The 26,409-nt window shown below is 36.6% G+C and overlaps 1 protein-coding gene across 4 annotated transcripts; it reads left to right on the forward strand.

Moving 5' to 3' along the window:
- On the forward strand, nucleotides 1-26,409 carry LOC128017445 (RING finger protein 24). Of its 4 annotated transcripts, XM_052602845.1 has the most exons (8): nucleotides 2-262; nucleotides 343-370; nucleotides 3,156-3,209; nucleotides 12,447-12,596; nucleotides 18,821-18,863; nucleotides 18,975-19,016; nucleotides 22,324-22,403; nucleotides 23,748-26,409. In XM_052602845.1, exons 3-8 carry the CDS (start codon nucleotides 3,193-3,195, stop codon nucleotides 23,887-23,889), a joined length of 474 nt encoding a protein of 157 aa, XP_052458805.1. In that variant the 5' UTR covers nucleotides 2-262; nucleotides 343-370; nucleotides 3,156-3,192; the 3' UTR covers nucleotides 23,890-26,409. The 4 variants fall into 4 exon arrangements, with proteins under 4 accessions (XP_052458825.1, XP_052458805.1, XP_052458803.1 ...); XM_052602865.1 differs by lacking the exon at nucleotides 3,156-3,209 and having other exon boundaries at nucleotides 1-262; XM_052602843.1 differs by having other exon boundaries at nucleotides 2-370.

The raw sequence follows: 26,409 nt of genomic DNA on the forward strand, positions 1-26,409 counted from the left end.
ACGTGCAGAGTTCAGATCTACCACCAAAAATCTCACTCGCCCATCCCATGAAGACGTAACGTTATATCAAGAGCGCGCACAGCCCACTACAGTCTCATGCGATCTGGAGAGCGAATTTAGTTTCTGTTTTACGAGTATCCGTGAACCCACACACAGCCTGCGATGCTTGAGCTTACACGATTATTGATTTGTTAATAATGCGCACGGTTTTATGCACATTTAAATACGTGATTGTTTCATTTATGGTCGCTTGTTAGAAAAGGTAATAAGGTGCGTTATATTGCGGAGGCGCTGATATTGATCTCTTTTCATCTAACGTTATTTGCGTTTGTGATCGAGCAGGAGGGAGGAGTGGCGGTGACAACGACTGGTAAGTCCATAATACTACACCCACACGAGCAATTAATACATATAGCCTATCTTGTGGTTTTTGCGCTGTCATAAACAGACATTCTTCCTTGGCGAAGTTCATTCCGCGAGTGCACTGATCAAAGCGCGACGCTTAACAGTTAAACTGAAGTTTAAAAAACATGAACTGATATCTTGTAACGTAGACTCCGTTAGCCCGCTGGTTAGCGTGTCCGAATCGTGAATGAATCGTTCATTTGAGTCGGATCTCTGTAATGTTTCGGTTGATCCGTTTCACATGTCCAATCGGACTGAATTGAGCGAGAGAACCGTTTCTTTTGAATATGTCCGATTCATAATCCAATATAATAATAATAATAATAATAATAATAATAATAATACATGCATTAAACCAAGGATTTCACTGATAGGACGAAAACTATGAAAGTTACTCTAAAAACCGAATAATTTTAATATTACATATTAAATGTACTGGATTTTATTTTATTTTACTAATTGGGTTGACAACTTTTATCAACAAGCCTTTGCTTTAATAACTCTCATTTTATTTGAGCATGAATAAACTTTTCAGAAAAGGGAATTCGTTTTTTAATGTAAATGAAAACTATATTTAAGTTCCAAAATAAAATGTGTGTAACTATAAATCCTGCAACAATATAGTATTATTAGCAATACTAAAATGGGATGACGGAAGACGTCATCATGACGTAAAAGAACGTTGAATCATTTAAAATGATTTCCTTTAACCGTTCGAATGAGTCGATTCGCATAAATTAGTGTGAATTCCTTGTTCTGTTTCAAATAGTAGAGCTGCTAGTGAGTTTATGCAAGTCGAAGCGTTAATTGTCGCTATTAGGCTTATAATGTTTATGTTAATTACAATTAGACATAGCCTACATGCTTTTGCTTTTACAAGTAATGTAAGAGAACATTCCTTTCTCTGTGTATGGACGACAGAGACACTGCCTTCTATCAGTCCAATAAAAAATATATCCGAAGTTATAGATCAATGTTTTAACCGATTAAATGGAACTACACTCGGTCGGGTTTTCAGAAGTGTAGACTGCTTTTATTTGCTTTGTCTGCCACTGCGAGAGGGGTTTTTGCTGAATGCTCGTTCATTCACGTGTGGTGTCAAAACTTCTCGACGTCATTATGAAAACAAAAGGAAGCGCGAGAGCAGAATGTTCGAGGCGCGTGCTGGTCTGACCCCAGCTGTTTGTGTACCACGCGCTTCTGTTATACAAAGTAAACACAATAGCAATCTGTGCACTTCATTATGAACTCCATGAATGTTAAGTTATGGTGTACCAAAACATGATTTAAAGTTGCTTTGAGATATAGGCCTAATTCTTGAGCATACTTTTAATTGCTGTATGTCTGTCCAGTGTTAAACCTGGATTGGGTCTTACGTTTTTTTTTTGTTTTTTTTTTTTACTTTAAACTTAATGGTTTTCATGGATGAAGGTATATTCAACTTATTATTTAACTTATTATTTAGTTATTATTTAACTAATTTGGTGACTGACTACAGAGTAAAAGATTAATTTGTGCCAAAACACAATAGAGTTTCACTGACCACTTTGTTGCTGTAGTTATGCGCAATTATAGCTTGGTGTTATTTTGGACCATTTTGTTATTCTGAATAATTTTGGGTCTTGGCCTACCAGTTAAATTACACTGATTTAGATATGGTTTAAGTGCAAATGTAAATGTCATAAGATGAAGAAATCCAAACCACAGCATTCTTCTTCATTTGTCATGGCAAGAACATTTATTTATTTTATTTGCTTCTGTTGCATCATTAAGCAGGCATGTCTGGTCTCTGGTGTAATACACCAAGCTTGTGCATGCTGGTTTTCAGTGTAGCTGGCTGAACGACATGTACGACAAATAATACGATCTAATCAGGAACATGTTTTTGTGCACAATGTCCAGAGATGTCAGTTTGCCTTATGCCACCTTGGCCGTTTGGTATTAGACAATGAAAATAACAGCCCCCCTATAGTGTAGAGCAGTGTTTCTCAATCCTGGTCCTGGAGGCACCCCAACACTGCACATTTTGCATGTCTCCTTAATCAAACACCTTATCCAGGTCATCAGCTCATTATTAGAGACTCCAAGATGTGAAGAAGGAGTGTCAGAGAAAAGAGACATACAAAATCTGCAGTGTTGGTGTGCCTCCAGGACCAGGACTGGGAACCTCTGCTGTAGAGGACCTTACTGTATGTGGAGCAGTGCTCAGAAACGATAAACATTTGCCTACAGCTCTATGTTAAAAGCAGTTTATTCATGGACAACTGACCCTCACCTCTATCTCTTTTCACTATGTGTATTTAAAACCAAAGTGGTAATTTCTGATGTTTATGCATTGTAATAATGTACAAAATGTTTGTATGATGCTGTATGGTTATGATTGACAAATCCATATTTTGCTAATTTAACTCTGAGGTTACTTAACATGCAAATGAGCTGTTGAACCTAGCCTGTGATTGAGCTGTGGATAATGCTTATGAACACATGCCAGAAATGACTCATGGGTCATTTGTGGTAAGTGTAGTTAACTCCAGTTATTCCATTTATTTTTTTATTTTTGTTTTGATAAGACCAGAAATTGTTTTATTCTAAACTATATGTGGAAATGCAACCTAGGTACTGAGGCAATTTACCATCAGCTGGATTTGCATGTTTGTTCCCCTCAATACTCTTTTGTAAAAAAAAAATAAAAAAAAAGATTATGTAAGTTTTTAAAGACACAGATGTGAATTAGCCATCATGTTTTGCAGGCTCCTGAATTCGGAATCCTGCCTAAAATCCACAAAGATGCTATATCTGCCAGTGTAAGTCTTAATATACTACTTTACAACATATTTGATAGCTGAGTTCAAGTTGTCTGGTCATTTAAAGGAATATTTCACTCAAAAATGAACATTTGTTGAACACATACTCTCTCTCAGATCTTCTAGATGTAGAGTTTGTTTTTTCAATAAAAGATTTTGAGAAATTTACCATCACATCACTTGCTCACCAATGGATCATCTGCAGTGAATGGGTGCCGTCAGAATAAGATTTCAAACAGCTGATAAAGCATTACAAAAATCCTTCAGTTAATGTCTTGTGATGTGAAAGGCTTTAAGAAACAAATCCATCATTAAGACGTTTTAATGCAGGCTTCCTCCAGTGGAAAATCCTTACATCTGAATCCACTGATATTTGTTCAGAGCTTTAGTTTGTAGACAGTGCTTGATCTGTGCATATTTCTCTTCTAATTCTAACTGGACAACATTATCACTGGAGAAAGCTTTGTTATGGATAGAGGATCTCGTATTTCAGCCAGAAGCAACTATTTGAAGTTAAAAATGTCTTAATTATGAATTTGTTTATTACAAACACAGCTTTTCATTTAACAAGACATGAATTAATGGACTGGAGTTGTGTGGATTCTTGTGATGTTTTTATCAGCTGTTTGGACTCTCATTCTGATGGCAACGATTCACTGCTAAGGATCCACTTGTGAGCGAGTGATGCAATGGTAAATTTCTTTAAATCTGTTCAGATGAGGAAACAAACTCATTTACATCTTGGATGGCCTTAGTTTGAATTAGTTTCCAGCAAATTTACATTTTTGGCTGAAATATTCCTTTAAAGTTAATTGATTAGCAAAATGCAGTTCTAGAGATTCTCCACATACAGGTGCATCTCAATAGATTAGAATATCGTGGAAAAGTTTATTTATTTCAGTAATTCAACTCAAATTGTGAAACTTGTGTATTAAATAAATTCAGTACACACAGACTAAAGTAGTTTAAGTCTTTGTTTTGTTTTGTTTTATTGTGTGGATTTTGGAATTCACTATCCCAACAAATTAGAATATGGTGACATGCCAATCAACTAATCAACTCAAAACACCTGCAAAGGTTTCCTGGTCCTTCAAAATAGTCTCTCAGTTTGAATCACTAGACTACACAATCACGGGAACAGTGCTGATCTGACAGTTGTCCGTAAGATAATCATTGTCCCCCTCACAAAGAGGGTAAGTCACAAACATTCATTGTCAAAGATGCTGGCTGTTCACAGAGTGCTGTATCCAAGCATGTTAACAGAAAGTTGAGTGGAAGGAAAGAGTGTGGAAGAAAAAGATGCACAACCAACCGGGAGAACCGCAGCCTTTTGAGGATTGTCAAGCAAAATCGATTCAAGAATTAGCCAAAATCAACACAATTAAAAGAACCAAAGACTTAAACTACTTCAGTCTGTGCACTGCATTTATTTAATATACAAGTTTCACATTTTGAGTTGAATTACTGAAATAAATGAACTTTTCCAGGACTAATTCTAATTTATTGAGATGCACCTGTATTATTAAAGAATTAAACTGTCCCTTGTATGACTGATCATTCAGCTGAATTTCCTCACCTTCATCATGTCTTGCATCAACAGCTTGTAAGTTTCTTTAATGAACAGTTGCTCTGATATTTCCAGTATCTGGTGTTTTATAGACTCAATGAAAGAAGACGACTCTATGTTGTTTTAGAAAAACGAATTCTCTAGTGAAAGATACTAGTGTAATACTAATACTGAATCAAAGGGCTATTGCGTGCATATTTGTGTACAGTATATACATGGCCACACGATGAACAGAAGATGAGAAATAAGACCAAAAGAAAGACCGGCAAAAAGAAATACATAGTTGTTTATGAGGGCCCTGTGGGAAATGTCAGCTGAGAGGGTAAATTAGGGGCAACAGCTGCTGGTGTCACTTCTACAACTTGTTTGTACCATCTCATGTTACTGTTTAGCCTCACAAGACAGGACACTTGCCCTCTTTAATACATTTAAGATCATTAAACCACTCATAAAAGTGACAACAGATCTGTTCTCAGATCAGTATAACAAGCCAGCTTGCACTCTCAGCACATAGAGCTGGAGAGAATTATTGCAAGGTAAGCTATTTGATAGCATGCACACTATACATCATTACTCTGGACCTATAAATCATATCATATTTGTTCCCGTGCTTCGTCTACAGTGTGTATTCATGTTCACCCAGAAATGGAAATTCTGTCATTTGCTCACCCTCTTGTTGTTCCAAACCCATATGACTTTCTTGCTCTCAGGGAACACAGAACGACAACATTTCTCTTTTTGTGTTCCTTAATAGATAAAGTCATATGGGTTTGGCTTCTCTTCTCTGTCCTTTATAATCCCTCACCTGCAGCTCTGCTTCTCCTTAAAATGGATTAATTAGCTGTGGATCTCACTGCCCACACATACTGAGACAAGACCATTTTTTATACTAATCTTTGATGATTTAGATGATTGTTGCATTGATAGAAGGTTCATTTCTGTGCCGTCATTCCTTTAAGATTGAATAGAAGAACAGTAGTGAAAGAGCAGATTTTACACTGATAAGAAAAGTGTTTATTAATGCAGACATTGGCACAGTCATTGTCTGATACTTTCTATTATTCTCTCAGCTGAGTTGAAGCCTTGAAAGCAAGCTTTGTGATATCAGTTGATTTTGAGGCATTCTAGGGTATATTTTTTATTTTATTATTATCTTGTTTTAATAAATGTGAGTGACTGCTACTGTAGACATGGTTCTACAAGACTCACTAGCATGACACCAACAGTGTCAGAACCCACACCACTCCCCTTACGAAGCTTGAGATCCGCTAGTTTTGTTGTGATATTAAGTTTCAAATGTGCAGCTGGGATAGCCAGGGCTCAAGGCTCAGTGGAAATTTCCACTTCAGATTCAGGCAGCAGCCTTTGTTCTGATACAGGGGCTCGACTCAATTTGCTGGGAATTGGCTTGGGACTTTGTTGCGAAAAAGTGCAAACAGTGTTTTCCCGTAATAAGAAAAAAAAAAAAAAAAATAGATGAAAACCGATAATGATTAAAAAAACAACAACAACAACAACAACAAAAAAACTAAAAATCAATTTCTGGTAAAGCATGATGATTTTTTTTAAAGGGCTCCAGTGAATAGAAGGATGTTGAGCAATCCTAGCTTTTTCCAGCCTTAAATAGTCAGACTACACTTCTTTTTTTTTTAGGAAGGCAAAATCATGTTCATTCTGTAAAAATGTTTTGCCTTTCACTGCCCCTTTTTACTGACATACATCAGGAATACTAATTATCCAAATTTCCCCAATATAGCCCTATTGATTTTGTTTGGAGTCTAAACGGCTGTAAAAAGGGAACTATCAACTATCAGTGTTAGGTGGGGAGTAATGTTTAATGCTCAGTAGGGGCATGAGATATTGAGATCCTCGTTTGATGGTGGGGGGTAACAGCTACCCTCCCTTTTTTACTAGAAGTACCCAGAAAGGAGTCTTTTTTTCTGCTTGATAATGTGCATGGATAAATAAGAGTTTTAACTTAAAAGAAAAGATGGGTTATGGAAGCAAGTGTTTCAGTCTCCATTAATACCATGTTGATTTCTATGGCGCTTACACAAGTGTTGTAGAGAGGTCAAATAGTGGTGTCAGTGAGAGTAGTAGAGTTATTTTTGCCTGGTTTTGTTGAATGGACATAACTGCCTTTGAATGAAAAGCTGAGTAGAGACTTTACATAGGGAAAACAATTATAGTCTGTCTGTTCCAAAACCTAGTAATCTAATGTCTGCCTATCCAGACAGCATTTTAGATCATTATAGATACACTCTTGATGCAAAGGGTGGATGACAACAGTATATTAACTTCTCAGTGACATCATTTTTTAGGAAAGTCTAAGTATCGCATGGCTCATGCATCCTTTGTGACGAAGGCGATCCCAAAATGCTCTGCGAAAAATTAATATAAGTTGTAAAAATAGGATATGAGAAATGTTGATTATTAATATGCTGTATTTAGTACTGAAGGAGCCACTTCTCGCTTTTCTCTCCAAAACTGTCATCCGTGGTTTGATAATATTCAGGAGTTTGCGCTTGCCAGGGCAGATGCTGAAGTTCATCTTGGCTCTCCAACTGTCCAGGTTTTATGATCTTGACACCACCTTTTGTGCATTTGAGCATGTTTGCTTTTGTGATTTAAAGTTTTAGCAGTTGCAGCTCTTTCATGGAAGTTGACTTTGTGATGGTCAGTTTTTGTGGAAAACTGAATATTAAGGTTTGCTGTCACCTTTACTGCAGTAGTTCTGTCATGTTTGGACACAGTCCTTAGCGTTTGACATTCCTATATCATTCACTTTTGGTTTTCGCACAGTATTTTTCTTTGCTGATGAAGTCTTGCCATGAATTTGTTGATGCATTCTTAATTGTAAAGACTGATGATCTTAAAACTATAATACAATTAGGCTGTTAGGTTACAGATATGGCTCAATTTAAGGTGTTAGTTTAATTAGTTATGGAAAAATAATGCAATTTAAAATATTTTAATGCAGTTAATGCACTCGCCCCATTCCAGATCTGTATGTCATCTTATATTTCAAATAGAAAACTGTTGGCAGCAACTCACTGTGTGATTTAGTATATAAATGCAGTTATGTGCAAATTCAAGGTATTTGGGCAAAAAATACCTCTGTATGAGAATTTGTCTCATATTTATGCCATATGATAAGCGATATCACATGAGCAGTGAGTGCAATATCACACAAGTGCTGTTTTTGTCCCCAATATCAAGAGTGCACATTTCTTTTAATACAATTCAGTAAATAAGAAGTTATATTTTGTTAACTTACATTGCCTGTTTTTGCTCCGTTTTGCCAATGAGAATATTACCTATAAAGCCACAGCAGAACTCAGAACTAATATATGTCTCTTACAGTTACACAGCGATTATTAGTGTCTGAAATAATTTGTGTTTTGATGAATCATGTGAACCAATGATTCAGTGGCTCGTTCATAAAGGGAGCCTTTGACATCATTCCCCACATCAAGCCGTCTAACGAATCAAATGAATGAATGACTCAATGACTTACTCATAAATAATTTTCATAAAACAAACAAACAAACAAATGGATAGTTTGCCCAAAAAAGAAATACTTTCATCATTTACGTTCATGTTAGAATATTTGCTAAGCTACATGCTGATGTGAAACTCTATTTCAATCCATTGTGAGTTGTGTTTCCTGTGTACTACACGTGAAGAGTGCTGGCTGTATGAGTCAGATGTCCTGTGTTGTTTGTTTCAAATCAGTCACTTATGTTCTTCCATGATTGTTAGGATCCTGTCTTGAAAGGTCCACTTTAGTTTAATATTGTTTGCATGTTCATTTAAACGTCATTTATATTTAATATGTTTGGGGCCACTCAGAGGATGTGTGAAATATCTATGCATTAATGTTTGCCACTGGGTCTTTAGCTGCCAGGCAACATAAGAGAGGTCATTATAAAAGTGTGTGTGCTGATGGTTTACTTAACTTTCACAACATCTCTATGCAAACACTGTAGCAATCAGGGTTGTGCAAAGAGTGTGTAATTATAGCTCTCATTACTGCAATAAATGCTTCCTTTTGCGTCTTTGCTCAGTGTCAAAGTGAAACATGACTCATGAGCAAATATGAAAGTGAATTTGAATGTTAGAACATTTCATATCCTTAGTGTATATTAGGGAATTGTTTGGTGGCCTATAGACAGAGAAAGAGAAAGTATCTCATTTTCTTTTCCAGAGATATGGTGGTGCTTTTCTTTTAACCTCAGAAGGACTTTTTGCTCTTTTTGGTAACAAAAATTGACATTTCCAGCTTTTATTGTTAGGATTACTGTGCATATTAAAGACATTTCCAGAAGACCGTAATCCAATGGTGGTCAAACATTGATTATATCAGCTATCAGCTATGGATCTGGCAATTAATAACACCTTTTTTCTTGCAAAGTATGAACATGGTTTGTGTGGCCTGCTGGTTGCAGATCTAGACTGCTAACCAAAATAAGTTGTAGTTTAGAAACCTGAAAATGCCTCCGAAGTATGGGTTGTAGTTTAGTTTGGATAAAATAATCTGGTAAAGGACAAAAAACCTATATTTTGACATTTCATTTCCAAAACGGAACAGAAACAGAAAGCCGTATTCTGATTCTGTCAATGACAAATTGGTTTCAAGTGTTTCCTTCAAGGGTTATACATTTACAGCATTCACGTATTTGAACAGTGTTAATATTTACATAATGCAGTTTTAACATTGCAAGTTCTATGAGTTAATGAACTATGAATGATCTTGAATTATTTAAAGACATGTATTTTTATAAATTAAGGCTAACTTTGATAAATGCTGTAAAACAATATATTGTTATTATTATTTAATGTAAATAATAAAAGTTCATGATAAAATTCTGTTAACCAAGATTCAAGATTATTGTTAATTGTTATTGCTTTCACTCCAGTGCTATTTTGTTTTCAAGCACCAATCATTTACTAGTGTCGGAAGTCATCCTCTCAGCTCTGAGAGTGACTCTGCTCTATTGAAAAGCTTTCCCTTTTCAGCAGAGGTGAAAATACCATTTGGCAGTGTCGTTACAGCAAGCCAAGCATTACAGAATGACCTTGTCTGGCCAGTTTGGTGACATAATGGGAAGTAGGGGTGAGAAGAGACTGGATATTGCACCCTGTGGTACGGTAGATCAGAAAAAGAAGCTGCTTAATTTCACTTCCCGTTATTTTAGGTGGCAGCAATGGCCTGACACACACTTAAAAACACCTTTTGTGGTTTGGCTTGTCTTCCACAGCAAGACATTGGCTCCAGGATGCATTTGGTGTCTGCGACTATCTTGCTTAGCAGAAGCTGGTGTGTGAAACTGTCACTGCGGTTCACAGGGGGTTTCCATTTGTGGTGTCCCTGCTGCGACCTCTGCAAGCTTTCCGTCTTCTCCCTTTTGAGAAGTTGACATGTAATTCCAAAGCTTTAGACGATCTGATCAGCTCACTATTGGAGATTCCCTTTACAGGCTAGGTTCTTAAAAAGTTACATAACTAACTGTAGTCCACCGAGAAGGAGACTCGAAGGAAAGACGCCTATTACTCATTTAAGAAACATCTTCTCAGAATCACAGGATCAGATTTGGGGAAAATCCCTAACACTCCAAAGGTGGATTTGTGTTATTATGTCTTGAGTAAACAAAGGATTTTTTTAAAGTGCCATAAAATCACATTGTTATCATTTACACTATAATTCAGTGCTGCAGTTCATCACATTTGGGATCTTTTTAATGGTTATAAAGACAAAATTGATAGTTGCTTTTAAAGATTCTGCTTAAGTTTTGTACATTTATGTGAGAAAGACAAAATACAGAACGTTTTGTTTGATTGTTTTTATCTTCTGTGCAGAATGACACTCATAAATTGGATGAGGAATTTGCATTGAGTTGATATCACTTCACTCAGTAAATTGTTTCATTACCTACAAGATAAAACTTGCAATGCGAAGGTAGAACTGTGTATTTGAAATAGCAGCAGTTAAATGCACTTGCTGGATTAAATGAGTTCATTATTAATGATATGAAAAATTTTATCACAGCCCAATATTTTATCTCATTTATTTAGTTTTACTGGGTTTATTTTAGTGTCTCAGTGAGGAGATCTTTCTAATGATGTGATACTTTATGTTTGTGGTGGTTATTTTAACCTATCCAAACCCTTTTACTGTTAACTGGGGTGAAAGTGATGTTGTGACAAATACATCCAGCTCTCATACTTTGGTCAAATACCTATGTTTTTTTTTTTTTTTTTTTTTTTTTTTTTTTTTTCAGATCAATGTGTCTCTTTGTTCAACTTTGATAACAGTGAAAAATGTTTCTTGAGCACAAAAAGTCAGCATATCAGAATGATTTCTCAAGGAACTTAAGGAGTTTGCCCAAGCACATGCTATGTATGTTTTTGGCTTTGTGACAAGAACCAGGCCGCAAGAGCTCAGACAGTTAATTAATGGCTGTACAATCATATTCTGCATCATGACCCCGACAGATTCAGATCTCAAACTAGGTTAAACAATTAATAGTGTTTACTAGTACATACTGTATCGTTAAGAGTAAGCAATGCTGTTGTTGATAAAACAGAGTGTGTGTGTGTGTGTAAAGGCAGCTGGTTATTGATTTTCTGTTTGGATGTTTACCCTCATCTGTCAGAAAGCTTTGCATGGGTAAAGCTGTACAGACACAGACAGAGGAAAGTGGGAGCGTTTCCGAATGTGTCAAAGGCCCTCACATTCAGATAGGTCAAGGATGTCAGATGTTTATACGGAGAGCACAGCACCACCAAGTCTGAGAGAATAATGTAGCATATATATATATATATATATATATATATATATATATATATATATATATATATATATATATATAATCACTAACACCCAGCTGCATGTGCTGTTACATCACACAGCTTTCCTTTTCTATACCAAGCTTCCCCTTTGTTTACACACACACTGTCTCATGTGTCTCTTGTCTACTAAAGGGATGTCCAGACATGCCTGTACTGGGGGGAGTAACATCCCTAAGAATGTCCCACTCTCACACAGATACACAAACAAAACTGTTGGGGTGACTGTACTCGTGCCATTACTGAATTTAAGTTTTGGCAAGAAAATGTATTAATGATTCTGTTAGAAAGTTCAGGGTTAAATTTTGAGTATTTCTTCACGTCAGAAGTGCATATATGATGCATTAAATATATAACAAACATGCTCATAAGGGACCGAGTCGGAGCTGTGCTGACTCTCAGTAGATTAGTTAACACTAATTTCCCACAGACAGACAGTGTGGGTATTCCTTAATGGCTCCTGCAGGACCAATGTTCTCAAACTCTCTCCCCTAGAATATTACATGCACTACCCAAAGCACAATTTAATGCATTAATGAATTTATTTATTGGTCTGTTGGGTACATAAGCAGTTGTTGTGGAAACCGTCCAGAAATCAAGCCAAGCCACATATCAAATCACAGTCATACTGACAAGAACATTTGCTTATGCGTGCATCGGCGGACAGGGTGATTATTTTCCTTTGAGACTGAGCTGACACAGCATAAATGGATTACCGCACTAATAGCCATGTGGTCTGCTAGCATTTGCACTTGCATTTAGTGTTGTGATCAATAAATCGCTCACTGATGTTTCTTTGTCTCCTTTCCCTCTCATTCTAGGTTATCCATGAGCTCAGATCTACAGCATTACAGTTTCAGGATGCCGAATATAGGGTTCCAGAACCTTCCCCTCAATATCTACATTGTCGTCTTTGGGACGGCCATTTTCGTCTTCATCCTCAGCCTACTCTTCTGCTGCTACCTGATTCGGTAAGACCACCTGGTTGTTCAATGTGTGCGGCAGCAGAATGTGTTTGGACAAGCCTCAAAATGCCATACATTTGCTTTTTTATCCTCTTCAGCCAGTTACAGGGTTTTTAAAGTCTGATTTTATCTCTAAATATACAGGATATAAAACGGGATTGTTGTAATTAAATGGCTAACACTCATTTAAGAGTAATTTGCATCATGATTTGTTTGCAAATTCATGAAAAAGGATATCCACCCTGTATGAGTAAGTGGGTGTAGTCAGAACATGTGTTGCCATCAGGACTGATGTATGCCATTAAAGTCACAATTTCACCACAAATATAAAAGTAACAGTTCTCTTTCATCTTCAAATTGTGTGTATAGCTTTTATCACGCTTACCTTTAAAGACTGAACCAAGTCTGAATTTCAGAGCCATGCCTTAATTATTAGTGGCTCCCTAATAAAGAAGTAGAGATAAAATGGCAAATTTTATTCATTTTGCTCATTTGGGAAGCTAATCCTTCAAATGAACACAGTTTGTTGTTGTTTAATCTAATGGAGCTCTTCAGTTTCAGAATGGGTTCCCTCTGAAATGTTAGATTTAGTTTTGTATTTATGAGTAAAATAAGGTCTATTATTAGCATTTCATTATATAGACTTCTCTGTAAATTGCACTGTCATACCATAATGTGGTTTTTATTTATTTATTCATTTATATTTTTTAAATACACATTTAAAGTCAATTCCCATGGGGAATTCCCAAATTACAGCCTTTCCAGGTTGGTCTACAAACCACATCTTGATGGCATGCCTGAACAGCTCTACTGCATAACAGCATTTTCTTGGGGACGGTGTCTTCATCTTGTAAATGAAATCCAAAGCTTCGGAAATTCCTAAATAAGCGATGATCGGGACAACAAGGCAATTGTTTGGCATTTTGAAGGAAGATCATGATTACTTGTTGCAGAAATGGTTTTGTTACTTTACATTTTTTGTTTGATGCACTAACAAAGATTTTCACGAAGAGTGAGAAGGTCAAACAGCACAGTTTGGAGAAGCTAAGAAAACTACTGACTTGATAATCTGAATTTAAAATAAAAACACCATTACAATTTTGCCCCTGCTTGGATTTGGCTGGTAGTTTACTTGTAGATTGATATAAAGCTTCTTATTTTTTCACAATAACGGAACCCAAAGCAGCTTAGTTGCACGATCACAAATTAATGCATTTTCCATTTTCAACTACATTGTATCACAAAATTCCCTTAAGTTAACTCTACAACAGCTGCTTCACAACTTGAAGGACATATTCTTTTTCTACTAAGAGAGAATGAACCTGGCAATGAGCAAACACATAGAAATGGGAATATTTGGTCCTTCATGAAGCTTAAGAAACGCTTTTTCCTTCGGCTATTGAGCTGCTGTCATCTAGTCTGATTTCATGTCAGATTTGCACTGCCATGTGGTCATTCCTGGCAGCAGAGATACTGAAGCTTTAATGTGCAATTGTGTAGCATCTCTTACATAAGACACTGAGAACCAGCGGCTCTTATCCAAATTCACACTAACCAGTGGGGAAGATGGTAAGTTCTTTCCCATTTAATATAAATTATTTCTGTTTTATTTGACTTTGCCTCCCCCCTTACTGTATTTTCAATTGTTGACCTGTATTGATAGCCTTCAATAGTACTATATTAGTAGTACCAGTAAAAGAACACTAAATTCTTGAATGAAAAACTGCCAGATTACCAAGTCATTTCTAAAACAAGTTTGCATTTAGCCCAGATTCCAAGCTTCTAAAGATGCAGTCTCCCTTGCATGGAATTAGTTCACAAATTGTCATAAGTTTCTCATGGAATAACATTTGTTATGCCCCCATGCACAAAGAGTATGTGTCCACTAAAAACATTTCAGGCGCACTTAAAAATACATTAACATCATTTTAATAATAATTTAATAATTAAATAAACAATGTCAAGATAACTGGTATTTAATTTAGTTGACTGCACAGGTACACTTTTGACCTACAACATTTAACAAAAATATGTTAGTGGGGCCACTGTACATCTAAAAAAACAGCTCTGAAATATATACTGTACATTACACCAGCAGGGGATAATGAAAATGACAACAATCGCAAATTCAGCATGTACCAAAAGAGTAGGCCACCATTTTGCCTAGCTGCATTTTCCACTACATTTTTATCCTACTATTTTTGACCTCCACATATACATTCAGCACTGTTGAAACAATATGGGAGAACGCAGAGTGCTTATGCACAGCTTTTTACATCATTTAACAGTTGCTTTTGATAGGATGGAGACGTCCCTAATGAAAAGACCAGCATATGTTGTGCTTGAATGCTGGTTACTAACATGGGATGTCTGTATGCTAGCGTAACTTTCCTCCCGTAGAACACAAAAAGCGTATTTTTAAAGAATATCTTGACTACTCTTTTCAATACAGTGAAAATGAATGAGGACTGGTGCTGTCAAGTCAAAAATGGCAACTTATCCAACTGATCCAGTCACATTGATCTGGCCACTGTGCTAAACAGCTCACTAAACGCACATTTCAGCCATTTCTATACCAAACCTTCTGTATGGCTTCAGAAGACTTGGAATATAGTTGTTTGGACCACATCTAAGGTCCGTTTATAGTTCTTTTATGTCTTTTATGAAACTTGAAAGCTCCAGTCCCATTTCATTGTGAATGCATTGAAAAAGGCGACCAGTGTGTTATCAAATAAATTCCCTCTTTTCCAAAGAAAGAAGTAATGTGGATGAGTAAATGATAACAGAATTTTACTTTTTGGTGAAACTAATTCTCTTATATAACTTAACTAGTTACCAGCTAGAAAAGCATGAAGTTAGTCTTTTCAGCAGGGATTTCTATGTAAAAGATGCTTTCCTTTAAACTGCTGTTTTATCAGGTAAATCATAGACCGAATAAAGGACCATCAGATTGTAGTCGTGCGATTCTGTGGACGTTCACAAAGATGAAGGGAGTCGTGAGCTCAAGTGGACCTGTGATGGATGTCGTGATTGAGAGCAAACACATGCAGCCGCACGTAACAGCCATGCACCAGCTCTGACACATAAATGCGAAGTGCCCCTGTGACTGGTGAACACACACATGGAGAAGAAAACAGCCGGGTGGGGGAGTGTTCGTCTGGCGCAGTCATCCTCATGGGAAGAAAATCACAAATTCACACACACCCGTCTGAGATTGAGCACTTACTGTGACATGTTAATAGCTGTACCAGCTATTTTACAATGCAGGGAAATGGTTATAAGGTGGTTTTCTACATGATTAACTGGAACACTAACCTAATGGTGCATGAGCAATCATGACTGCCTGTAGTTTATCTTGACCTAGCCAACCTCAGGAACAACACTTTGATTTTGGCCATGATTATGAAACATGAATATCTTCCTATTTTGAGTTCCCATCACGTTATGATCATATTTTTGCTTAGAAGAATGAATGGTCCTTGACTTCTTTTACCCAGCCACCACAGACTTCAGGTGCTATTCCCTGAAAACACATTTTTGCATTCCACTTGACATCATTTCCATTGTTTTTCTTTGTAAATATGTGGCAGGCAGACATGTGCGACCACCTGCATTTTTTGCAGCGTCTTATGCATGACATGGCATTCAAAAATGCGTTGCTTAAGGTAAAAAATAAAATAAAAACAGAAGTTTTTTTCATTCCCGTGCCTTAAAAAACATTATTTTTACGGGCCCTTTAGATATCAACATTAGCACCCGGGTTTTGGGTTCGCTTTGTTTTTGCATGCCAATGAGGACAAACAAAAATTTCCCTAAAATACCCATAAATCCCTCATCCTCACCCCAAAAGGGAGAATCTGCACCTTTACCTGCTGGTCTCTTACAGAATGTCAGTTTTCTCCTAGACTGTGCTGCCTGTTTTACAGATCCCTCTCACTCTGCTGCGAGAGGTTAAGCTTACTTGTAATGGAGGTAAATTTTTACAATACATGTCTCCAGTTTTCTCATATCTATCCAACTCTTTCTTCATTTGCTAAATCTTTTCTGAATGCATACTGTATCGTCTTTGATCAGATTGCAAGATACTGCAGTATCGTATGTTGTGTTCTTTTCCTTCGCGCAGGAAGGAAGTAATATTGGTTGAAATTATATCAAATCTTTCAAAGCATCTAAATGAAAAGGGTTCCAGCAAAACAAACATTCAAAAAAGGCCAAGATAAATGTCTTGTAAAGCTACTGGACTAGGACTAATGTTCTAACAGCCCTACAGACATTAACAAGTCAGTGTTAACAAATTAGAGGCTAAACATAGTGTGTGAGGCATTTGCTGATTTTCTTTAAATAGCCTTTTTCTTACACCAGAGACTCGATGCATTCCAGTTATTTTCTGCCAGAGTTTCTCTCTCACTTTCTCTCTCTCTGTCTGTGACACACACACTTGCTCAAGATCAAAATAGTGTTAAAAGTAGACTGTCCATTGCTTGGCTGCCTCCATTTCTTGAGATTATTCCAGGTGTATCGGTATATAGTTCTTTTAAATGGTTTGGCTCCAGTCAGACAGTCACAGTCAGTAAAGCATTGCAGCGGTGTGAGAAGGTAGTATCTGGGTAGTTTGGTTCAGACAGGCTGTTAAAGTGTGGTCAAGCATGATGAAACAATACAAGACTACTCTAGAAAGACTCATAGCACTGCTAGAACTGGACGCAGCCAATGTCAAAAGGATGTCAATCTCTGAAAGTGGATGGGTTTTATTTTTATGGTGGATATAATTTATACTATACACTGACCGGCCACTTTAGTAGGTACACCTGTTCAATGGTTTGGTAAAACAAATTGCTAATTAGCCAATCACATGGGAGCAACTCAATGTATTTAGGCATCTAGATGTGGTGAAGACGACTTGCTGAAGTTCAAACCCAGCATCAGAATGGGGAAGAAAAGGACGATTTAAGTGACTTTGAACGTGAAATGGTTGTTGGTGTTAGATGAACTGGTCTGAGAATTTCAAAAACTGCTGATCTACTGGGATTTTCGAAAAATAGAAAATATCCAGTGAGCGGCAGTTGTGGGGACGAAAATGCCTTGTTGATGTCTGGTTGAGGAGACTGGTTTGAGATGATAGAAAGGCAACAGTAACTCAAATAACCACTCATTACAACCAAGGTATGCAGAATACCATCTCTGAACACACAATGCATCGAACCCTGAAGCAGATGGGCTACAGCTGCAGAAGACCACACCAGGTGCCGCTTAAGACCACTTAAGAACAGGAGACAGAGGCTACAGTTTTTACAGGCTCACCAAAATTGGACAAACAGAAGATTTGAAAAAAAACATTGCCTGGTCTGATGAGTGTCAATTTCTGCTGCAACATTCAGATTGTAGGGTCAGAATTTACCTTGTCTCAACGGTTCAGGCAGGTGATGTAATGGTGTGGGGCATAGTTTTTTGGCACACTTTGGGCCCTTTAGTACCAATTGAGCATCTCTTCGATGCAACAGCATACCTGAGCATTGTTGCTGACCATGTCCATCCTTTTATGACTATAGTGCACCCATCTTCTAATGGCTACTTCCAGCAGGATAATGCACCATGCCACAAAGCTCAAATCATCTCATACTGGTTTCTTTAACATGACAATGAGTTCACTTTACTCGAATGGTCTCCACAGTCATCAGATCTCAATCTAATAGAGCAGCTTTGGGATGTGGAGATTTGCATCATGGACACAACTGCGTGATGCTATCATGCCAATATGGACCAAAATCTCTGAGGAATGTTTCCAACACCTTGTTGAATCTATCCCGCAAAGAAATAAGGCAGTTCTGAAGGCAAAAGGGGGTCCAACCCAGTACTGTCAAGGTGTACCTATAGAAGTGGCCAGTGAGTGTATATGATTATCAGGATGACAGGGGCAATGCCTTTTGGGTCGAGAAGAACACAATTCATCAAATTGTGGTTGAAAAATAAGGTTTAGGCAGGCGTTTGCCATATACAGCTGGAATATATAAACTGAGGTCCAAAAGTGAATACAATGCATTTATCAAACCCAGAAAACCCTGTGAAAACATTGCCATTTAAAGTGGTCTGTAATTAGTCTGTTTTATCATGGTTCAACTTGATCTTGGTCTTTGTTTATATATAGTTTGGTATTATCAGTGTCTCTCCAGCACAGGTTTATGAAAATGTTGACACAATCTGAACTAAAACAAATATTTCCTTTTGTCCAGGTTACGGCACCAGGCTCACAAAGAGCTCTATGCATACAAGCAGGTGAGCTGCTGATGTATCTGTATTGTGTAAATGTACATTATTTACCTTCTGATTCAGTTTGGGTGTGAATGGGAGTGTTGCAAACTGATTGTTTTTTTGTTTTTTTAACAGGTTATTCAAAAGGAAAAGGTCAAAGAATTAAACTTGCATGAGGTGAGATTTCCATTTATCTAATGATTTATAGTGACCAATCATGTTAGTCATTATCTCAAAGAAATTGTACAAATTGTACAACACTGGTTTTAATCACTGTCCACCGCTGTAGCCTTTTCTCGTGTTTTTGTATTTTGAGAAATTCACATGTTCAAGTTTAACATTGCCACCCTAATTGACTATACACTTGTAACCACAGTAGCTGTCTGTCATTATATTAATAAATATCAGTTACACTGTACTTCTCAGTAGATACAGACTGTTAAACCTGCGTATGTGCATGAATGCAATGTAATATTTCTACAAAACAGCTTTTTTTTTTTTTCATTTGTTGGAATACTCGGGCTTGTGTAGCATCTGGCTTCTTTTTAATTTGTATTTGATACAACAGTGCTACAATTGCAACACAAACAAAACAGTTAGTAACACATTATCTTGGAAAGGAAGAAAAAGTTCTCCCAGCCACTTCATTTTTTCTAGTACATATAGTGTCATCGATATTAACAGCACTATTAGTGATTTATATTAGTCATATCTTTTGAAACACACCTGAAAACTATCAGAACTGCCCAGAAGTGCCAAGCAAATGTCAGCCGCACTTGTAAACTCAGTTTTTATGGTATTCTGCATGATTTGTTGGACTTTCCGTGCCAGCAGTCATGGCGCGCAATTGTCGGACTCAAGGTTTTATATTTGATTTTTCATAAATAGCTTTGGGGAAACACTTAACACCATGTGCCTGATACTGGCTTTTTATAGTTTGCAGGTGTTCCCATCTTTTGTTAGGTAACAATATCTGTTAACCAGGCTAATTTGATTCTGCTTAAAGCGTAAGACCAATAAGGGCTTAGTTCTCTCAGCTATTTTTAAATGTATTTAAATCCATTCCACCATAAAATTGTGAACATTTTACTACAAAATTACAGTAGAAATGTGCAAAAGTGGTCATCTATATAATGTAGTATAGATGATATTTTTTCCTTATTTGTAGTTTAGACTAGAGCATATTGGAACATTGTTTATAAAGACTTAAAAAGGGTTCAGTTACGTTTTTTTTTTTTTTTTTTGTTGTCTACATTGATACTGTTCAGTTTAACAGTACACATGCATGAAAGATGCCCCCCACCCAAACTCCGCTCTCAAAACATTAAGTACCCTTCCTATAAGGTGATTATATTTACACACACACACACACACACACATTATAGGGTAGAGTTTGTGCATGGATGATTGACGTGCAAACACACTGGTGCAGAAATTTAGCACATGTGCCAGACGGTTGCCAAGATATGGATCCTCAGTTGGCAACCAGTGACAACAGCAAGGACATAAATATCACATCATTTTGTAAGATTTATTTTTCCTAATTGCACTGCAGTGAAATAGTTGCAATTAAAACCGCATGGTTTGTGTTTTATTATACTTTTATTATACTTGGCTCTCTAGGTGAGAGATCAAACAAATGAGAGCGGCGGTGTGAAATGGACTTAGCAGTACTCATTTCCGTATAGTAAAAAAAGAAAGACTCCTGGCGGCAGACATAATTGAACTGCAGTGGTGGTCTGTTCAATTCAGAAACCCAGCAGATGATCCATGGTAGTTTTATTGAGTTTTTTTATATACTATTGTAGCTATTTTTTAAATATTGTCTGTTTTCATTTTAAGTTCAGGTAATTTTGTTGTGTGTTATGTATTTTGTTTCATAAGGATGTACTACTGTTAGTGTTTTATATTTAATTTCAGGTAACTTATTTTTTTTCTGTTTTAATCTTAGCTCAAGTTTTAGTTCATCTTAATATCCATTATGAGAATGACACCGGTCTGGCTGAAAGATTTATTATAACCAGACTGGCCTTGGTTTAAGTACTGTATAAAACAATAATAGTGAAAGAAATAGTAGTGTCTGTTTTGAGCAGGATTTAGCTACATGTTTATTGCTGTGAGAAACATTCTGTCCCTTGTTGGCCTGTTAATGCCATTCTTTCCTCACAAAAGCCAACAGTGTATATTCAGCAGACAATCTCTTGCGAGACGTGTGCTTGCAGTCTCGCTGGTCTCAGACAGAGAACCATTGTGTCTCGATTAATTCGCCAGCTCCCCCCAGCTCAGGGTCAATGACACCTAAAGCACTCGGGCTGTATGCAGAACGATATCTTGTTTTATGATGCACACAGAACAGTAAATAACTGTTGTGACCGATACCCATGTGCCCCGGCACATTTGTCTGAAACCACTTGTCTTCTCTTAAAACTGGTACTGTGCATTTCCCAGCACCCTTGTTTGCTGTCAGCAAGGTTGATGAAATATTTACTTTGTAATTAGTTCTGGAAGATCTATGAAACATACTGTCACTTGTATTCTAAATTATTACAGAAAGGTATTATAATTGTATGTATATTGTGAATTAAAACTTTGTCAAGGCTGTATGATTTATTATAAATATTCAGAAAATTCATAAAATTGTGGCAGAATTTTTCTTAAGATTTACAGAATTAGCTTAATGTAAATTAACAGTAAAAATTAAGTCTTTATTTTTTCTGTGAATTTTTTTTTTTTTTTACATGGAAAATAAAATGGAGATAAATGTTTTCAGAACATTTCTTAGATATTTGCAATTTTTACATTTTAGCTTAATATCTTTACCGTGGTACAGCTTGTCTTTCTGTTTGGCTTTTCCTCAGTTGACTTTCTCATTTGCAACTACTGTAGATGTTAGCCTTCGGCCTTATATGGAATAGCCAGAGTATTTTGCCTACCTCCAGATTACATCACTATTTATATCCAAATTAATGAAACAAAGAAAAATAGATTTAGCTAAATATTGAGGTTGGTACCTTGGGTGTCCAATCAGATGTCAGGGATGTCTAGTGCCACCCGTCTGGCTCCACCACTCCTTTACAGCTCTGGATCTGGATCTAGGATGTTAGCCAGCAATCAGAAAATGCTGCCTTTCAATGGATGTCCATGAAAGGATTTTGTCATATCTACACTTCACTGCTAGATTACAAAGGAAAGGTCTTGAGTGTAGTCCATTTGATGGCTTAAGATGGAAAAGCCGTAAAAAAAGAAATGTTCTTAGGCATATCGATGGTATGTCTATTATAAAGATGTAGGTTAAAATCTTCACAAGAATACTGCATTACAACATATATTCTGTCCTCACTGATCTTTGAAGGATATATCGTCCATTTCTTGTAATAACATGCTGAGTGTATTCAATGGAACGGTTTTCTTCATTGAGGGCAAATTAGTTTTTCTTTCAACATTTTACCGGTGTTCATGGGAATGTATTGTTTTCTCTCCCCAGATTTGTGCGGTGTGTTTGGAGGAATTCAAGCAGAAAGATGAGTTGGGAATCTGCCCGTGTAAACATGCCTTTCACAGAAAGTGAGTACCCTGGCATATGTTGTTTTCTAAAAAGAGGAACATTTCTGCACCGCTAGCTGCACCAAACAGTTTTTGCAGTGTGTTTATTTGAGCAACTCTCCTGGGCCAAAATGAACATTGGGGTCTGATGTTGGACCACCTGTCTGATGAACAATGGCAGACATGTAGTGTGTAGTAAATTCAATGAAATGCAAATGCACAATGTAACATGGTTTTAAATGTGCTGGATAACTGTAATCTGCAATTGATCTATTTGAAATGTCTGACTCACCCATCTCCTCTTTCGCCACTTTCTGAAACATTTGCACTGAGTTGTGTATCAGAGTACATGCCAAAGTAAATGTCAGAGCAGTGCTTGGACTCTTATCAAAGGGGTGGGCAACTCTCTGTTCTTTATAAACATATCAACATTATAGTTTGCTTCTATGGGGATCCAAACAATTTTTAGCTTAAATGGGTCGTTGAAGTGAAGCCATATATTGCACGGTAAACTGGTCAAATGATAGTAGTTAATTGTTTAATCAATACATTTGTATTTTTATATTAATTCATATGTTTCTGTTATTTTATTTTACATTTATTTTCATTAAATTAAGGTTTGAATACTTATGATACTTTAGAGGAGACAAAATGATACTTAATGCAACAGATTTGAGCTATTAATAAAGGAACGAAAACATTAAAGAAGAAATTAAAAAATATATATATATTAAAACTGGAAATATAAAAATTATTAAATGTTCAGGATAATTATAAAATAATTATAATAATAATAAATATAAATAATAATAATAATTGTTGTTGTTTGGATGAATATTGATTATAATGGACTGTTATTGAAATACAGAGAGGTATTTCTAAATCAGTTTGATTCATTTGTGAAATAAAAAATATTAAAACTTAAATAAGTATTATATAATATTAATACAAATTATAAAATGGATACAATTCCTTAAAAAGAACCCTAAAGGCTTCAACATCCAGAATGTGTTAGTGGTAAATGGGGACTTCTGTATCATAGATCTGTTTGTGTACCTGATGGGACCAGCACGGCCTAAAATAGAACCGTGCTCACAGTGAATTATTCATCAGTGCAGAGATGGCAACATCTCACTCAGACTAACCCGAGATTCATTCTCACATTCCACATGGGAAGAGAAGACGCATAACCAGCTCTGAGATCATATGAGCTCACTTTAGTCTCGCTATCAGTAGCATTATTAGTAGTTTGGGTTAGCAGTGTCTCTTGGTAGTGGGATACTCTGTTGTGATCTTGGAAATTTTGGGACAGATTATTATCTAGTTGGCCATTCATCTTCTAAATTCTCTTTGTGTCTCTCTCAGGTGCCTTATTAAATGGCTGGAGGTGAGGAAGGTTTGCCCGCTGTGCAACATGCCTGTCTTGCAGCTGGCGCAGCAGCAGAGCATGTCCGAATCTGTGCCCCCATCGCAGCAGCCTCTGCCCGGAGTGGAGAACCTGGTGTAGCCCCTCCTGTTTCTCCTAAAAATCTGACCACCACTACCTTCACACTCACTCCTGTACAGGTACACATTCATATCCAAGGACAGAGCGCAGGATTTGTGCCTGGAGCCACGGTGACCTGTGACCTGCATATGTTCATGTCCTGCCTCGGTGGCTTTACAAAGGATTTTTTTTTTCTCCAAATTACAAAAATAGATGACTTCCAGTGGGATAATGACAAAGAATTGAGTTTACATGGCCAAGCCATGTTTAAAGTAACCGTTCCACACCAAAGCACTTTTTTGAGGACACCAGTGAGAGGCTAATAAAAGACAAGGACTAAAAAAAAACATAACATTAAAACGCATTAAGAAAAAAACTTTTTTTTTTTTAACTAAAGGTTGTTTTTTTTTTTTACTAGCACTTTACACAAAACTCAATCCTAGTTGCTTGTTTTATATTTTATGATTTCAAACTTTTTTTTTAGAGCCACAGAGCAAACCATTGCTTTTATTTTCATTAGAAAGGGTTACATTTATACTGTATATTAAAGGGACAGCAGCTCTCCAGTGTGTATATGTTTGTTTGCGTGAGTGTTTATGTATTAACAGTCAGTGGAATGGCTGTTTCGGTAGATACAATTCATTGTGACCTTTAGCTGGTGGCCAAAACAAATGTGAACGCAGAGTATGTCTTATTAAGGTCAGGATGTGACCTAACAGTATTTGTCTGTGTTCTGTGGATGTCTTTATATTTGAAATGCTTTTTAACTGAGGGCTGTGTTAAGTACACACACACACACACACATTTGTACCTTTTGGTTCAAGGCCATATTTGATGCGAATTTGTAACCAAAAATCCTGGAGCAAAATACACGTTATTGTCTAAATAGCATAAACATTACATACTTTCAACAGCACTGTTGAGTATTATATTTTCTTAGTTATTACGTATCTCCCATGAAGCTCTGGTTCTATGCATTGCAGCCAGTGTGTGTGTGTGTGTGTGTGTCTGTGTGTGTTCATACTGGCTCTCATATTGTGCTGCATAGCTTTCTGAAAATATGCTTGGCATAAAGCTCAGATCTGTCTCCAACACATATTAATGAAAGAAATGGCCCAGAGGCAAATCAAACAAGACATGCAACAGAAACAAACTCAGATTTGACCTGAAGTTGCAGACACAATCTAGTAATCAGTTCAGCACAGCACCGAATCCTCAGCCATTAAGATCAATGACCAGCAGGTGGATTCAGTCAGCAGGGAAAGCCGTTCTTTATTGTCTGTAATATAATAGAAGCTCTGGCTCTTTCCTGCTCTATTATACAGCTATTTTTCTATAGGGTCAGGCTGGGTCTCTGTGCCCTCCAGGTTAAGCCATTCTAGAAAGGAAATATGTACATTATTAGACATATGGGCTGGCCGCAACACCCGAAATGATGCCAGATGTGAAAACTTCTTTTTGGTGCCAAGTAGAATTATCTGACACAAGTAATGTTTTATCGAAACCCAAACTAAATCAGCACTGGTTTGGTTTAAAGTGCTGTCTGGTTATGGACTACTCATGCATTGCCAAGAAAACTGTCCACCACGTTCTGCAATGTGTCTTTGTGTTTTTAAGCTAGATTCAGATTGTGAATTAAGTTGAGCTTATATATTGTATTTATTTTTATTTTTGTATATAAATTGCATTTGCTGAGGGTATGAAGAAATTAAAATAAGTTTATTTCTTTTTCTTTTCTTTTTTTTTTTTGGTACTGTCTTAACAAAGTGTAAAACACTGAGGGTTTCCTTTAGACTTGTAATTCCTTATCATGGACAAATATTGTTGAGTCCTAAATTAGGATCTCTCCTTCATCTCTTTGGTGTTTGTAACACAGCAGGTCTTAAAGACTCACTCTGATCACGAATGTATGCATATAGAGAGCTGAGGTTCATCCGTGTCAATATAATGTGAAAGTAGTTATGCCTAAAATTAAGAATTACATCACTGCACTTTTTCATATTCTTCCATTTTGGTGGTATTTTAGCCTCTCCATTGAGGCAGAACTGAAATGGGGCAGAAAAAAAATGCTTTCTTATTTATTGTGTGCTTGTTTAAAATCCATAACATTTCAGTTGTACTTTCTAACAGCTCTAAGATAGTGCTAATGCAGATTAGGGCAAGAAAAAAGGCTTTGTGGACATCGTTACAAGCTATTTCAAAATCCATAATCAATTTGAAAACATCTAGAAAACCGGTCAAATTAGTGTGTTTCTACAGGAGTGTTAGGTTACATTTTTGCTTAATATATTCAAACTAATGTTTTCTACTGATCATTATTGAGTGCCACATCTTGTTGACCAATTGTATTTTGAAAAGGCAAAATAAGGATTTCAGATCCAACTTTGCAACTTGTTTGTTCCGAGCAGGCTTTGTAGAGATAAAGATTTTATTGTAAGTAAAGAAGGCTGTTTGGGAAGATATTGGCAGTATTTCTTTTTTAAAGTAGTAGTTATTTTATTTAATGTTTTCAAGAGTCACTAAGGCACATGACATCATAAA

Source organism: Carassius gibelio, chromosome A1, assembly GCF_023724105.1.
Source record: "Carassius gibelio isolate Cgi1373 ecotype wild population from Czech Republic chromosome A1, carGib1.2-hapl.c, whole genome shotgun sequence".
In the NCBI taxonomy this organism is placed as follows: Eukaryota; Metazoa; Chordata; class Actinopteri; order Cypriniformes; family Cyprinidae; genus Carassius; species Carassius gibelio.

Coding starts and splice junctions, on each gene's coding strand:
- LOC128017445 (XM_052602843.1), top strand. Junction 12,597..18,820: donor TTCTGCTGCTACCTGATTCG/GTAAGACCACCT, acceptor CCTTTTGTCCAG/GTTACGGCACCAGGCTCACA. Junction 22,404..23,747: donor AAACATGCCTTTCACAGAAA/GTGAGTACCCTG, acceptor TGTCTCTCTCAG/GTGCCTTATTAAATGGCTGG.